General features: G+C 37.1%; 1 protein-coding gene across 1 annotated transcript in view; it reads left to right on the top strand.

Annotated features, from left to right (window-relative positions):
- VEGFC (vascular endothelial growth factor C) overlaps positions 1 to 12,035 on the top strand; it is an 82,416-nt gene extending 70,381 nt beyond the window's left edge. Inside the window, 4 exon segments of the mRNA XM_005236698.4 lie at positions 1,760 to 1,911; positions 6,386 to 6,495; positions 6,748 to 7,078; positions 11,509 to 12,035. Of these exon segments, the coding sequence (XP_005236755.2) occupies positions 1,760 to 1,911; positions 6,386 to 6,495; positions 6,748 to 7,078; positions 11,509 to 11,623 (708 nt within the window). The 3' untranslated portion in view covers positions 11,624 to 12,035.
- The last annotated feature ends 776 nt before the right edge of the window (positions 12,036 to 12,811 follow it).

The raw sequence follows: 12,811 nt of genomic DNA, 5'->3' as shown, positions 1-12,811 counted from the left end.
AGTCTGTCTAACAAGAGAAGCTCTTCATGGTAGCTCCCTAGAAAGACAGGGGTTTTTCATCAGTATTAAAAAGATGAAGGAAACAATTTTCTGGTTTGGATTTCCTTCTACATAAGTAAATACATACCAGCTTGCATTTCTAGACTGTAGTGGGGGAAAAAAAGCACATTTAAAACTAACGGAAGGGATGTCGTGCTTTTGCAGCAAAAATAATAGCATTGTAATCTTCTGTTAACAGAATCTAATACAAATAAATACTTTTGCAGTTTTAGTTCTTGTATGATGACATTCGGAGTGTTAGACTTTTTTAAAGTTGCAGTCACTAAATGATGTCAAAATTTGTTGCGTGAAACAGGTAATACCTATCAGACTTAATGATGCTTTATACAATTCAGGTGTAAGTTCTATGATTCAGGTTTATTAATAGTACAAGCTTTATCGTTGGCTGCACAAGTGCCCTTTAACCTGTGAGTACTTGGTGAATATATCCCATACTGCTGTACCTGCATGCTTGAAAGTACTCAGGCTCTCTTGCATACTTCAGTGCCAGGGTACCCTTTTCAGGACATCTTGTAAATTTACTTCATACTCTCAATCATTTAAAATTACCAGTATTTTGATTACATTTGCATGCTGCCTATATGCCATACTATAAAGTTATTGATTATAAGAAAGCATTGCAAATAGATCTCAGCTAAAAAAATAAAATCTAGTTATACATTCTCATCAACTGAAACTGGAATAATAACCAATGACCACGTTTTTAAATGCAGTGAAATCCCCAGAAGGTGCAGAAATATATTTGGAAAAGCAACTATGTACCTAAAAGGCAACAGTGCACTATTATCCTATTAAAAATACTATCAAAAAAAAAAAGAGTTTGTAAGGCTTTGACCTAAAGTATTTGTCCCAACTAATTTTCAGGAGGCTATTGAAATCCATGTTTCAACAGTGAAACCTTCTTAATTTGATGAAGTAGGTGTCCTGAATTAAATACTGAAATGAGCCTCACTGTTTGTCTGTTACCACATGTTCTCTTTTTCCACAAGGTACCACTGAAGTTGTCCTCTTCCACCAGCTGAACTAATTTCCTGCTAAAGTTAGAATTTTATTCATTCACATACATGATTATTTTATTAATAGTGGATATTTCTTAATATCTTGAGAAAAAAATAGTTCAAGATGCATTCTGTTAGGGTAACCATATAATTTGCATTGATACAAATACTGGAAAGTAAAAAATACAGCATGCTACAGTTCAAAACTTGTTCATCCAAAAATGTTTTGATCTAAGTCCAACGTATTGCTGTTTTACACAATGTTTTTGTAATTGTGCAACTGATGTATTAGGCTGTAGCTTACCCCCTTTTAAAATTGTTCTGGTTTTCCAACTTTTTGAAGCACCTTCCAAATATTACGGTTTAGTTTTTTTTAAAAGGCTGCCAATTTGAAGTCATTTTGTCTAGAAAAATGTGTTGTTTGTACGTTTTCCTCTTTGAATGTTAAATGTTATAGTAAGCAAACAGGCACGTAACACGGTTTAACACTAAAAACATGAATTGCCGTACCACAGTGATTGTATTCATTTTGCACATAACGATTTTTTAGCGGTACAATTGACTATGCCACTGAAGGATGGCAGAGAACAAAAACCTAAAACTTAAATTCCGTATAGGTTTTTTGTATGTCCTTATGTTATTTTTAGTTGCACTGTTGCTGATCTATAAAAACATGCTTTCCTTTCCTTTCCCTTTTCTAGTTGTTTGAGATCACAGTGCCTCTCTCTCACGGCCCCAAACCGGTAACCGTCAGCTTTGCCAACCACACGTCCTGCCGATGCATGTCCAAGCTGGATGTTTACAGACAAGTTCATTCTATCATAAGACGTTCCTTGCCAGCAACACAAACTCCGTGAGTATGAGACCTTGCCTTTTCTTTTGCATTATGAGCAAGCCTATATAATTAGATTTAAAATGTTGCTGGAAGCTTTCACAATTAAGATAGGTGAACTACACAGTAGTGGTAGCAGAGTGCATTTTGCAAAGGAGCTAGTACTGTTTTACACGAAGGGAATGTTACTTTAGTAACATTAGCTTTTTACCCAGTGGATTAACTGGGGCTAGCTGATTTTAAAATGAAGAATAATGTTGTTTGTGGGGTTTGTTCCATGGAAAGAGCTGCAATGCAATTGAGGCTTGAAGGAAACATTAAAATCAACTTCTTTATCTGTTCTTGATTACCTTTTTTTAAAAAAAACACTTTCAAATAAGGAGTGCACAGCATCTCTGTCTCTTAAATATTTTCCTATTTAAAATGTTGTTGAAAAAAAGGGCCTGGGAATCTTTAACTCCAGATCTTTTTGGAGATCTTCATATGCCAGAAGCGAAAATAAAACAGAATGGGAAGGGGAAATAAAGGATTAATTGACAGGTCACAGAATTAGCATATTGATTTGTTTGGTGATTTTGAATGAGAAGGAAGAAATCTGGCACTGAAGCAACTGTTACTAAAATACTTGAAGAACTCCTTCCCTTCATTTTAGAGGACTGAGTGATGATTTCATTATGTATACGTATTTAGGAGACAAAACATACGTAATGGACTAACAGTTGCTTCATGGAAGGACCAATAACTACAAGCTGAAGTGGAATCAATTGTAGACATTTTTAATATGGCAAGTGAATAGTGTAAAATGCCCCTAAGTGTAAGTTAGGTTGTTTTCTCTCTCTTTTCAGTCAGTTGAAGTCTGGATGTTTTCTGACATGTTCCAACGAAACACAGATTATGTTCTATTTGTATTCTAATTATTGAATTTTTTCATCAAAACATGAATCATAAACAGTGGATTAGAAAAATATTAGGAAATAAATCTATCAATAGTTAAATAATTGCATAATTAACACATTAGAAAAAAATCAAAAGCCAGAAGTCATTAGTGAAGTCAAATTATGCTCACTGTTGGCAGCTTCTCGGTGCTTCCAGATTAAGAGCAGTTAGAATTACTAGTGCAAGACTTTATTTTAGCCAGGAACCTGTAGTTAGAGGGAAGTAAGCATACAGATACAAGACTTTGACCAGCGCTCACAGGCTGGCTGTGCTGTGAGTAAGGGAATCACGCTTCAAGAAAGGTAAGTGTCCTGGTTTCCACCAGGATAGAATTAACTTTCTTCTCAGTCGCTGGCATGGTGCTGCGTTTTGGATTTAGTATGAGAATGATGTTGATGACACACTGATGGTGTAGTCGTTGCTGAGTACTGTCCATACAAAGTCAAGGGCGCTTCAGTTTCCCCTGCTCTGCCGGTGAGCAGGGGCACGAGTAGCTGGGAGGGAGCAGAGCCGGGACAGAGCTGAACTTCCCAAAGGGATATTCTAGACCATAGAACGTCACGCTGAGTATATCACGGGGGGGGATATCACCGGCTCGGAGGGGCTGAGCGCTGCTCGGGGGCTGGCTGGGCACCCGTCAGCAGGTGGTGAGCGAGTGGGTTTTATTCCTCTCTCTCCCTTTCCTCTTCATTACATTCACTGTTGTTGTTGTTGATGCTTTATTTAAATTACTAAACTGTTCTCACCTCAACCCATGGGTTCTACCTTTTCCCAATTCTCCCCATCCCACCAGGCGGGGGGGGGAGTCAGCAAGTGGCTGCGTGGTATTTAGTTGCTGGCTGGGGTTAAACCACAACAGTAAGACAGAGCAGCACTACATCAGAATATATACAGGCCTTCTCTGCTGCCAAGTACTGTCTGTACGTTTAAAATCTATGGGTTTTTACAATAAAATAGAAGAAAAAAACCCAAGCTGAGTGCTTCTAGATTTGCATGTTCCTGGTGGGTGCCTGGTTGCTTTTCAGAATCCCAGTGGGGCTTTTTAATTTGTACTATATTTCCCAATTTCGTTTCAACTTGCTATTTTTCCTTAACATTTTTAGTTACAGGTTTGAACGCCAGTAAAACTGCATTAAAGCCAAAACTTGGAAATGTACTTTCTTGTCACAGTGGCAGATCTGCATGTGTGCACGTACTTACCTACTTGCTCATATATGACTTTCTTACGCATTACTGAAAAGCCTAAGAGCATAATCTCTGGGTTTAGGGTAGTAACACTTGGGATCTAATACGAATTCAAGGCTGGATTATGCCCTGATGCACAGGCATGTGTTAGAAGAGATAAATTACATGTAAGATAGAATACAAATAATATATTTTCTCTACATCTCTATCCTGAGAATTAAGGTCTCGGTCTTTGCCTGTTCTCCCACTTTTTTCCTTTTTTTTCTTTCTAAAATGTAGTAGCTACTTCTACACGCTTGCAGAGCTGAGGCATGTCAGTTCATGTTAACCAGTGTTTCAGGATTCCTCCTGGATTAATGGTATTTGAAGTTGTACTCTTCTCTGTTTATATAGAATGTCATCGAGGTGTGTGACTGAGTTAGGATATTATCCCTCTCAGAAGTTTAGTGATTTGGGGTGAGCGGGAGCAGAGGGGCCTGCAATACACCTAGTTCGGATCAAGTCTCTGTGATGACCTTCTTTTCCCATGATTTGTGGGTGGGGGCTTACAGAGCAGATAAGCATATTTTAGATGTGGGTTTAGACGTATGTTGTACACATTTAATGTTTCCTCCTCTTGTGTATTATCTGTCCTGACACTGACAGCTAACAAGTTAGCATGCTGATATTTTTTTGTTATTGTTCCTTTTTCTTTTAGTTGAGTTGAGAATGGTTTGGAAGGAGGTAGTGAAATTTTCTGCAAAGTGGTTTTACCCCCCATTTTTTTTTTTTCCTAGCCTTTCTGAACTTTTTTGAAGTGTTAAAATAAGTAATTTTAAAATTTCAGCTATATCTCCCAATAATTTTCTGTACTAGCAACCAGGGTAGAAATGGTAAAGAAACAGTTCTAGTTCCTTTTGCTGGATGTCTCCAACCCTGATGCTGAAATATGTATTGTTCCCTTCAAGTTCTGGTAACTTGGGTTGTGTATCAACATTGTCTTCTCGTGGATTCATATGCACTTGGTGTTTTCTTCGTGCTGTCACCCTAGCTTCCTTCTGTAGATAGCTGGTTAGACCCAGGCTGCTGCGGGTTGTTTTTTTAAAAAAAAAAACCAAGAAAACAATAATATGTCTGTAAATTATCCATACTGGTTTTTAAGCAGAATCAGGAGGCAGGCAAAAGGACATATGTGCCAAGTGAGGGAGCAAGAGTGAGATCATTAGTGGAATGAAATCAGGAAACACCAGCTTGATAAAGTATGAGGTGATGCAGGGTGATGTTAAACTACAGCAGTCTTTACAAGCAAAGAGTTGTTTAATGTGGTGAAGGGGAGTGGTATACTGGAACGACGATCATGGAAGAATGTCCCAGCACCTGCATTTTTGAATGCATGAGTAATGATCCTCGGGGGAATGAAAAGTGCTTAAAATTTGTAATGTATGTGCTGCCTTAACAGATGGGGATTTTAGAAGTACTACAGAAATGATGAATAAATGACACAGCCTGGATGCACGAAGTTAGGCACAACTTGTTAAAAGTTGTAATGTCACCTGCCGTGATAAAGAAATTGCAGGCAAGGAAGATGAGATATCACACATAAATATTCTGTCTGTGGTGCACCTACTAGCCAAGTGCAGTCCTCCTTTAAAAGGCACCAGCTGCTGTTAGGATTTTTTGTTTTCTTTAGTCCACTACCTTGGCTGCAAAATTAGCCGGTAAAGAGCACTAAACTGTTAATTTTTTTGTTTTCTTTCATTTCTAAAGTGAAGAGCATCACTGCTGAAGTCCAACTCTTTAGATGCAAGAAACCTGTCTAGGATTTGAGTGGCTGACGAGGAGGAGTCAGTTAATGACACCTAAATTCCATGTAAAGGGGAAAGAAATCTGATAAACCGATTTTGTTTTAGAAATTAGATTTTTGTGTACTGCGTTCATCCAGAAGCTATTAACAGCTGTCTTTTGACATCTATACATGTGAAAACATTTTTGTATTTCAAAAAACAATGTGGAAAAGTATGCTTCTTACGCCCTATGTGTATTTGGCATGCAAATATTTTTATGCTGGTCTATTTTCTATATAAAGCTTACATTCAAGGCTTAGATTTGTTTCCAGACTACACTAGGAAAGTACAGATATCAGCTTCTAGAAGTTAGAGCTAAAACTTGAAACATGAGAAGGTACCTTCAACAAATGGTTGAAGATTCCTATACTGGGGAGAACCTCAATTAGTAACAGATCTGATAGGAGTTAAAAATAAGATTATGAATGAGCTGAAGCTCTTAGAAAGGTTTTTGTAACGGAGGGAAACAAAAGCAGTCAGCACCTAAAATGCATATATTTTTTTTATTGAGTTCCTATGGTAGTAATTCAGCAGTATATTTCATTCCACAGGTGTCATGTGGCAAACAAGACTTGTCCAAAAAATCATATTTGGAATAATCAAATTTGCAGATGTTTGGCACAGCATGATTTTGGTTTCTCTTCTCACGTTGGAGATTCTGGTAAGCAGCTTTGCTTAAAGGATTAACTGTCATTCCATGTTTTGATTTACCTAAAGGAGAAGTTAAAAACCTAAAAAAGTGAATAGTTAAATATTTTTCTTTATTGATACTATTACTGGTTGTTGCCTGGTTTTTGATGTATACTTAAAAGACCTTAAAAGGTATGGATTTGCTATCATTTCTTCACTTATATAGGTGAATGGGTAGACACAAAATATTGATAGTGGTGCAACGTCTCTGCTGTATTTCTAGATGCATCTGAAGGTTTCCATATCTGTGGACCAAGCAAAGAGCTGGATGAAGAAACCTGTCAGTGTGTCTGCAGAGGAGGCATACGGCCCTCAAGCTGTGGACCTTACAAAGAACTAGACAGATCATCGTGTCAGTGCATGTGCAAAAACAAACTGCTTCCTGCTTCCTGTGGGCCCAACAAGGAGTTCGATGACGATAAGTGCCAGTGTGTGTGTAAAAAGATCTGTCCTAAACATCAGCCACTAAATCCTGCAAAATGCAGCTGTGAATGTATAGAATCTCCCAATAAATGCTTCTTAAAAGGAAAGAGATTCCACCACCAGACGTGCAGGTAAAAACTCAGTGTTTACTCCTTTTGTTGTGTTTACGGTACATTTTTGTTGTGTTGTTAGCTGTCTTGTTGCATTGCTTTGTAGTCTTAAGTAAAAAGTAAGCCTCTCTTCAATTTGATTTTATCTTCTATGACTTTGATCATCTCCAAGGGGAAACTACTAGTCAGAATGAGTATTTTAAAGCATGTTTATTTTCTTGTACTCTTATTACTACTTCATATGATTATTTTTTTTATTTTGATGAAAATGAGCTGTAAGGTCAAGCTCCCTGGGGATTTTTTTAATGCTACTTAAAACCCCACTCTGTTTTTCCCCAAGAACTGAACATTGCAATTCAAATAACTCAGGTATTCCTAATTGGATCTCAGAGGCTAGTTCTGGAGATACCATAATTCATTTTCGCTTCCTAAATTTTTGCATAGCCTTAATTTCACTCAACAGATATTAAAGATTTATGAGTGCACGAAAAGTATTATAGCTCTGGGTGATTTCTGTGAAAAGTAGACATACGTAACTATAAAAGAGACCACCCACATTCATCATTTAAAATGGGATTTGGTCAGGAAGAAAACTCTGCAATTTCTTCATATATCACTCGAGCTTTTCCTTCCACGACTGCTACATCTATAGTGGTAGCAGTCTATATACAAAAATATGAATGACTTAATTTCTGCTTTATGTATTTTTTGAGGAACGTTTTTCTGTGAAGTTAATTTCTTAGAAACAATGCCATTTGGAACAGAAAGATCACTTATGAATATATGGAAATTATTTCTGTTATATTAATGACAAATAACAGTTCCAGAAATGTTCAGACACTGAAAAAGGAAAATGGCAAAGTGAGACATTTTAAATGGTTGTGGTTATTTGTTGCTTATCAAAGGTAAAAATTATGTATTTTAATATAACATGTAATTATATTACCATATATACATAAAGAAAAAATATCTAATATTAGGAATGACACCTGTGCTGAAATTTCTAAAATAGGGGGAAATATTAATAGTAACTGGCAGTACCTGTTTTGTTATGTTTGGCCTTTTGAGTGGAATAGAAGAGTTGTTAGAAACATAAGAAATAACTGTCATTCAGGTTTTATTTCAATTTTATGTTTGCAGAGTAAAAGAAACAACATGATTACATGAGCTTTAACATGCTACAGAGCCTTAGCACTGCTCCAGTGTGCACTGCCAGTAGTGCTACACATAAACCATGTGTATTTTAAAAGAACATTCACAACTGGAGAAGTCAGGCATTCAAAAAGCTAAGAAATGCCACAATAAATAGCTGATGCCATCTCTGTTTATTTAAAGACTTAGTATTTGAAGGAGGGAATAGAGCCCCACTTTTCTCTGTGGTGTTGTGGTTGAAAACGATACAGTTTGATCACTTTCTCACTTCCAAGGGCAATGTGATATAGGGTGCTTTTAGCTGTTTCTCTTTAAGCAGTTCATCTTTGTGTGGAGAAAGATTGATTTGTGTATGGTGTTACTCTAGAGCTCTACAACTGATAGATGGTAGCTGGTAGGACCATCAAGGGAAAAACAGAGGATGCAATCTCTCCTTCTTCTTAAAAAAAGGACTTACTGTAGGTTTCTCATATTTTGGCTCTGTCCACCACAAGATTTCTCTAAAAGAAGTAAAAAAAACCTGCAACATCCTGTTTGTCTTTGAAAAAAGATCCCTTGCTGTTATAAGACCATAATGTAAATGGAGGAGGTACCACTCTATAACTTGGTGCAAGATGCCTGAGACCTAGACATGGACAGAGTCCTGTGGCCATGTCCTAGACAGCGTTCCATGCTGTTGTCCTTGTAGCTTCTGGTTTCGAAGCACCTCTGCTGCTGATGTTATCCCCTGCTCCAGAGGAAAGGAATACAAAGTCATTTACAAAGGGCAGCGTAGAAAGGGAAAAGGAAAAGGAAAGAAAGAAAAAGCCCACTGTAAAATATACTGGCTTTTAAGTTGATGATGATGAAAGTAGTATTTTCTGCTAAGCCGATAACGCGACTGAAAGTAGCGTTTTCTGCTTCATTTTCATCTGTGAAGTGAGACTGCCCCGCACGGCAAACCTGGGCGTTCAGCAGCAACAGCTGCAATTACTGACCATCAAGAGAAAGTTGCCACTGGCTGACCCAGCACTATACACACTGACCGAACATCTGTCTCACCTCCAGTATGCTCAGATATTATCCTCAACAAAACAGACATCTATCACATGAAAGCGTTACGTAAACAAAATCCAGCCCAAACCTTTTGAAAGACCTGGTCTATTGTTCAGCAGAGTTTCCTAAGGAAACCACGTTTCTGTAGTTACAATGACTCTGCTGCTATTCACCCTGTGCTATCACCTCAAAAATTTATTTTGGTCAGTTTTGGCAGGGCCAGATAGCTAGGCACCTCAGCTGCAAAGCCTCTTAGAGGAGGAGAGGCTTTCTTGCTCTGTTGCCATGTCCCAGATAAGGGTAGGACTGCAGTAGCCCGACCTTGACTGCTGCTGGACACAAGCTCCCGTGGGAATGGTGCTTTACAGCACTCTCAACTGTAAGTTGAAGTTCACAGTTCACTAGGAGGCATGAATCCTAAACAAAGGGAACTCCTCATATCGAGTGATTGTGTGACTGCTTTTCATTTTGTACAGCGTGTTGTATAGTGGGTGGAAGAGTTTGGCTTTGTCATTTTTTTTTTTTTTTTTTTTCTTATTTCATTTTACGGTCCTTCAGTACATGAAATAGTCTAACTTTGGTGTCAGAGAGAGGCAAAAGGGCAAGTTCAGTGTTTCAGTCTCATCTCCATGGAGCACCTTTTTCCCAGAGCAGGCCTACTGCTGGTTGCCCATTTGCTCAGATTGGATCTGAGTGCTAGGTCATTTGGCAAACATTTTCGTTGCCTTTTACGACTGTTTCCAAACTCCGTTGGGCAAAAGATCAGTAGGGTTTTGAGAGATTCCAATGAGCTGTTACACTGATCTCAAATATCTTTATGAAGTGGCACAAAATAATGTTACTCCCTTAATTACAGAGACCACACTGATGAACTAATCTGGGATTAATGACACTGAAAACACTGAACAAGACGTGACTAGTTAATAAATGTCACGTTTGCAGTCTTCCTCATTCCTTGATGTTTTCCTCATAGCCAGGTTCACTGGTTGAACTAGCTGGTGTAAGTTAATGTAACTGTAATCCAGACCTCAGATCATAAAAAAATTACAGCAGAGTAGTAACCTGGTATCCAAAACAAGCACACAGCGTATTAACTTATCTGCAACAATAATAAGAGTAGCCACAAGCCTGAAACAAGAGTTACATAGGGAAGAGGGTAGCGACATTGCCTTAATATAGTGTACTGTAGTGTCTTTGAACTGAAGTAAGTATGAATTATAGTAATAGCTCATAATACCAGTGTTTCACAAACAGGCACACATTATTTAAATGCAAGTTTTAAGTATAACTGTGTTGAAATTCAAAACGTATACTTTTGTCTTTTGACTCATTGCCAGCGTCTGAAAAAAAACACCCAGACTTGTACTTTGTCTCCATTATACACCAGAAAGTATTTAGCATTGTTATTGTAAGGTTATTTTAGGTCAAGTTCTTGTTTTAATAGAAAAATAAAATAGGAAAAGGAAGAGTTCAGGAACAACCACAGATACTATCTTTGTCCAAGTTCTATTTTTCAGTCAAGGAATCTGTGAAGAAAAGTTCTGCTGCTTCTTAGGTAGATGTGACTTGTGGTTTAATGCTCGATTTTGTTAAACTTACTTTAATCAAATAGGACCTATTTCAGTTCTTTTTCCTTGAAGATTTATCGTAAACATGCAGGCTTTGATCTTACTTCAGAATGGACATAGATGCAATTTGAAATGTCGATGCATTCCCACTCACCTCAGAGTGACTGTAGGAGTCTGCAACTTGAAAGGAAGTATGTTCTCATTTTCAAGACTAATCTCTCTTAGGCTTATTGCATTAGTGATTAAGGTGAGAAACAGTCCTGTGTAAGAAGATGGTAGATTTGATTATCACCTGAAATGCAGATTGCCACCTCAAACCGGCAGCATGCAGTAGGTCATAACAAGCCAATTTGAGTACAAAAAAAACCCTATTGTCTTTGCAAAATTAGATTTCAAACAATGCTACTCGAGATTAGAATGCAATTACAACCAGGCAATATGTTAAAAATATTCATGAGTATCTGTTGCAATAGAATAATTTCTCTTCAATAGCATCCATTGTTCTTTCATTGTCTTTTGTGAAGAATAGTCCAATTGAAGGTAGTTGCAAAAACATAAACAGAAGTTAAAGGGTAAGTTTTTGTAGGAATTAAATGTTCCGTTCAGAAATGGCAATCTGAATGCTCAGAAATTTCTACTTCAGGTTAATATAAATGATCATATTATATTAATGCTTGCTTTTTTTCATTTCTTTAGTTGTTACAGACCACCGTGTACAGTCCGAACAAAACGTTGTGATGCTGGATTTTATTTTAGTGAAGAAGTGTGCCGCTGTGTACCCACATATTGGAAAAGACCACTTATGAATTAGTGATGAGAGTGCTACTTGCTATTTGGGTGTACATTTTTCCATTAGAACAAAAGAACAACAGAAACTCCTAATATTTGGAATTAAATGTTCACCAGAGACCCTGTGGGGCTTTCAGAGACAGACTCATTGTGCTTTTCTCAAGATGTGGAAAGCAAATGTAGGAAATAACTGGGGTTCATGTTTTGTAAAGAACTCAATAAGGACTTATTTTCTGCCAATGACCAAACAGCCTAGGTTCTCCTTCTTGTGATTTTTTTTTTTTAAAGAGATAATGACTATATAATTTATTTCCACTAAAACCATTGTGCAGCATTTCTGTTTATAGCAGTAACAATTGTTAAAGCTCACTGTGATCAATATTTTTATATCATGCAAAGTATGTTTAAAATAAAATGGAAATTGTATTATATAATGGTGAGAATGTTTAATCATCTGCTTAAGGAAAGGGTCTATAATTCGGCTTTATTGTTAGGGTTCTTACAAGGGAGAAAGGTGATTAAGAGAAGGCAGTTTTATGAAAGGAAGACTACAGACCTTGTCTCGTGCTTGTGTATATGTAATTTGAAATAGAAAGAGCTATACTTAGTATTTCATGGCCAGTGATATTTCTGTCCCTAGAATGAAACTAGCAAGGCAGGAATTAATAAGTAATGAAAACACTGGAGATCCTGGGTGTTACCCAGGGATAAGGACTATGTTTAAAGGACAGCAGCAACCACTCACATTCCAATATATTCACCTTCTATTTTATTCTTTGTCAGCATTCCTAATGAATAATGTTAAATAATGACTATTGAAAGTTATATGGTATGAAAGCGGAAATGCCAACTGTGGTTTTTTATTTAGTATTACAGGCTATATTGTAAAATCTACAACTAAACAATTCAGAATGCTTTGGTGCACTTTACTCTTTCATATAGTCAATCACGTATCTTGAGCAACAGTGCATGTGTGTGCAAAAATACTTTGCAGGAAAGAAATACAATTTGTATTCCAGTGAAAGGACTTCTACCAGTCTGGTATGGATTGACATAATTTCTACATTAAAAATTGTCTTTTTGTTAAAGAGAATGTGAAATCAAACATCTGCAACACTAAAAAGAGGTAAGATTTTTAACTTTCATGGAAAAAACAATGTGCATAAAACAGTCTGTTGAAAATTAAAATATTTTAGAAGTTGGAAAGATG

The sequence above is a fragment of the Falco peregrinus genome, chromosome 2 (assembly GCF_023634155.1).
Source record: "Falco peregrinus isolate bFalPer1 chromosome 2, bFalPer1.pri, whole genome shotgun sequence".
Taxonomy (NCBI): domain Eukaryota; kingdom Metazoa; phylum Chordata; class Aves; order Falconiformes; family Falconidae; genus Falco; species Falco peregrinus.
This window is presented reverse-complemented; position numbering and strand designations above follow the sequence as displayed.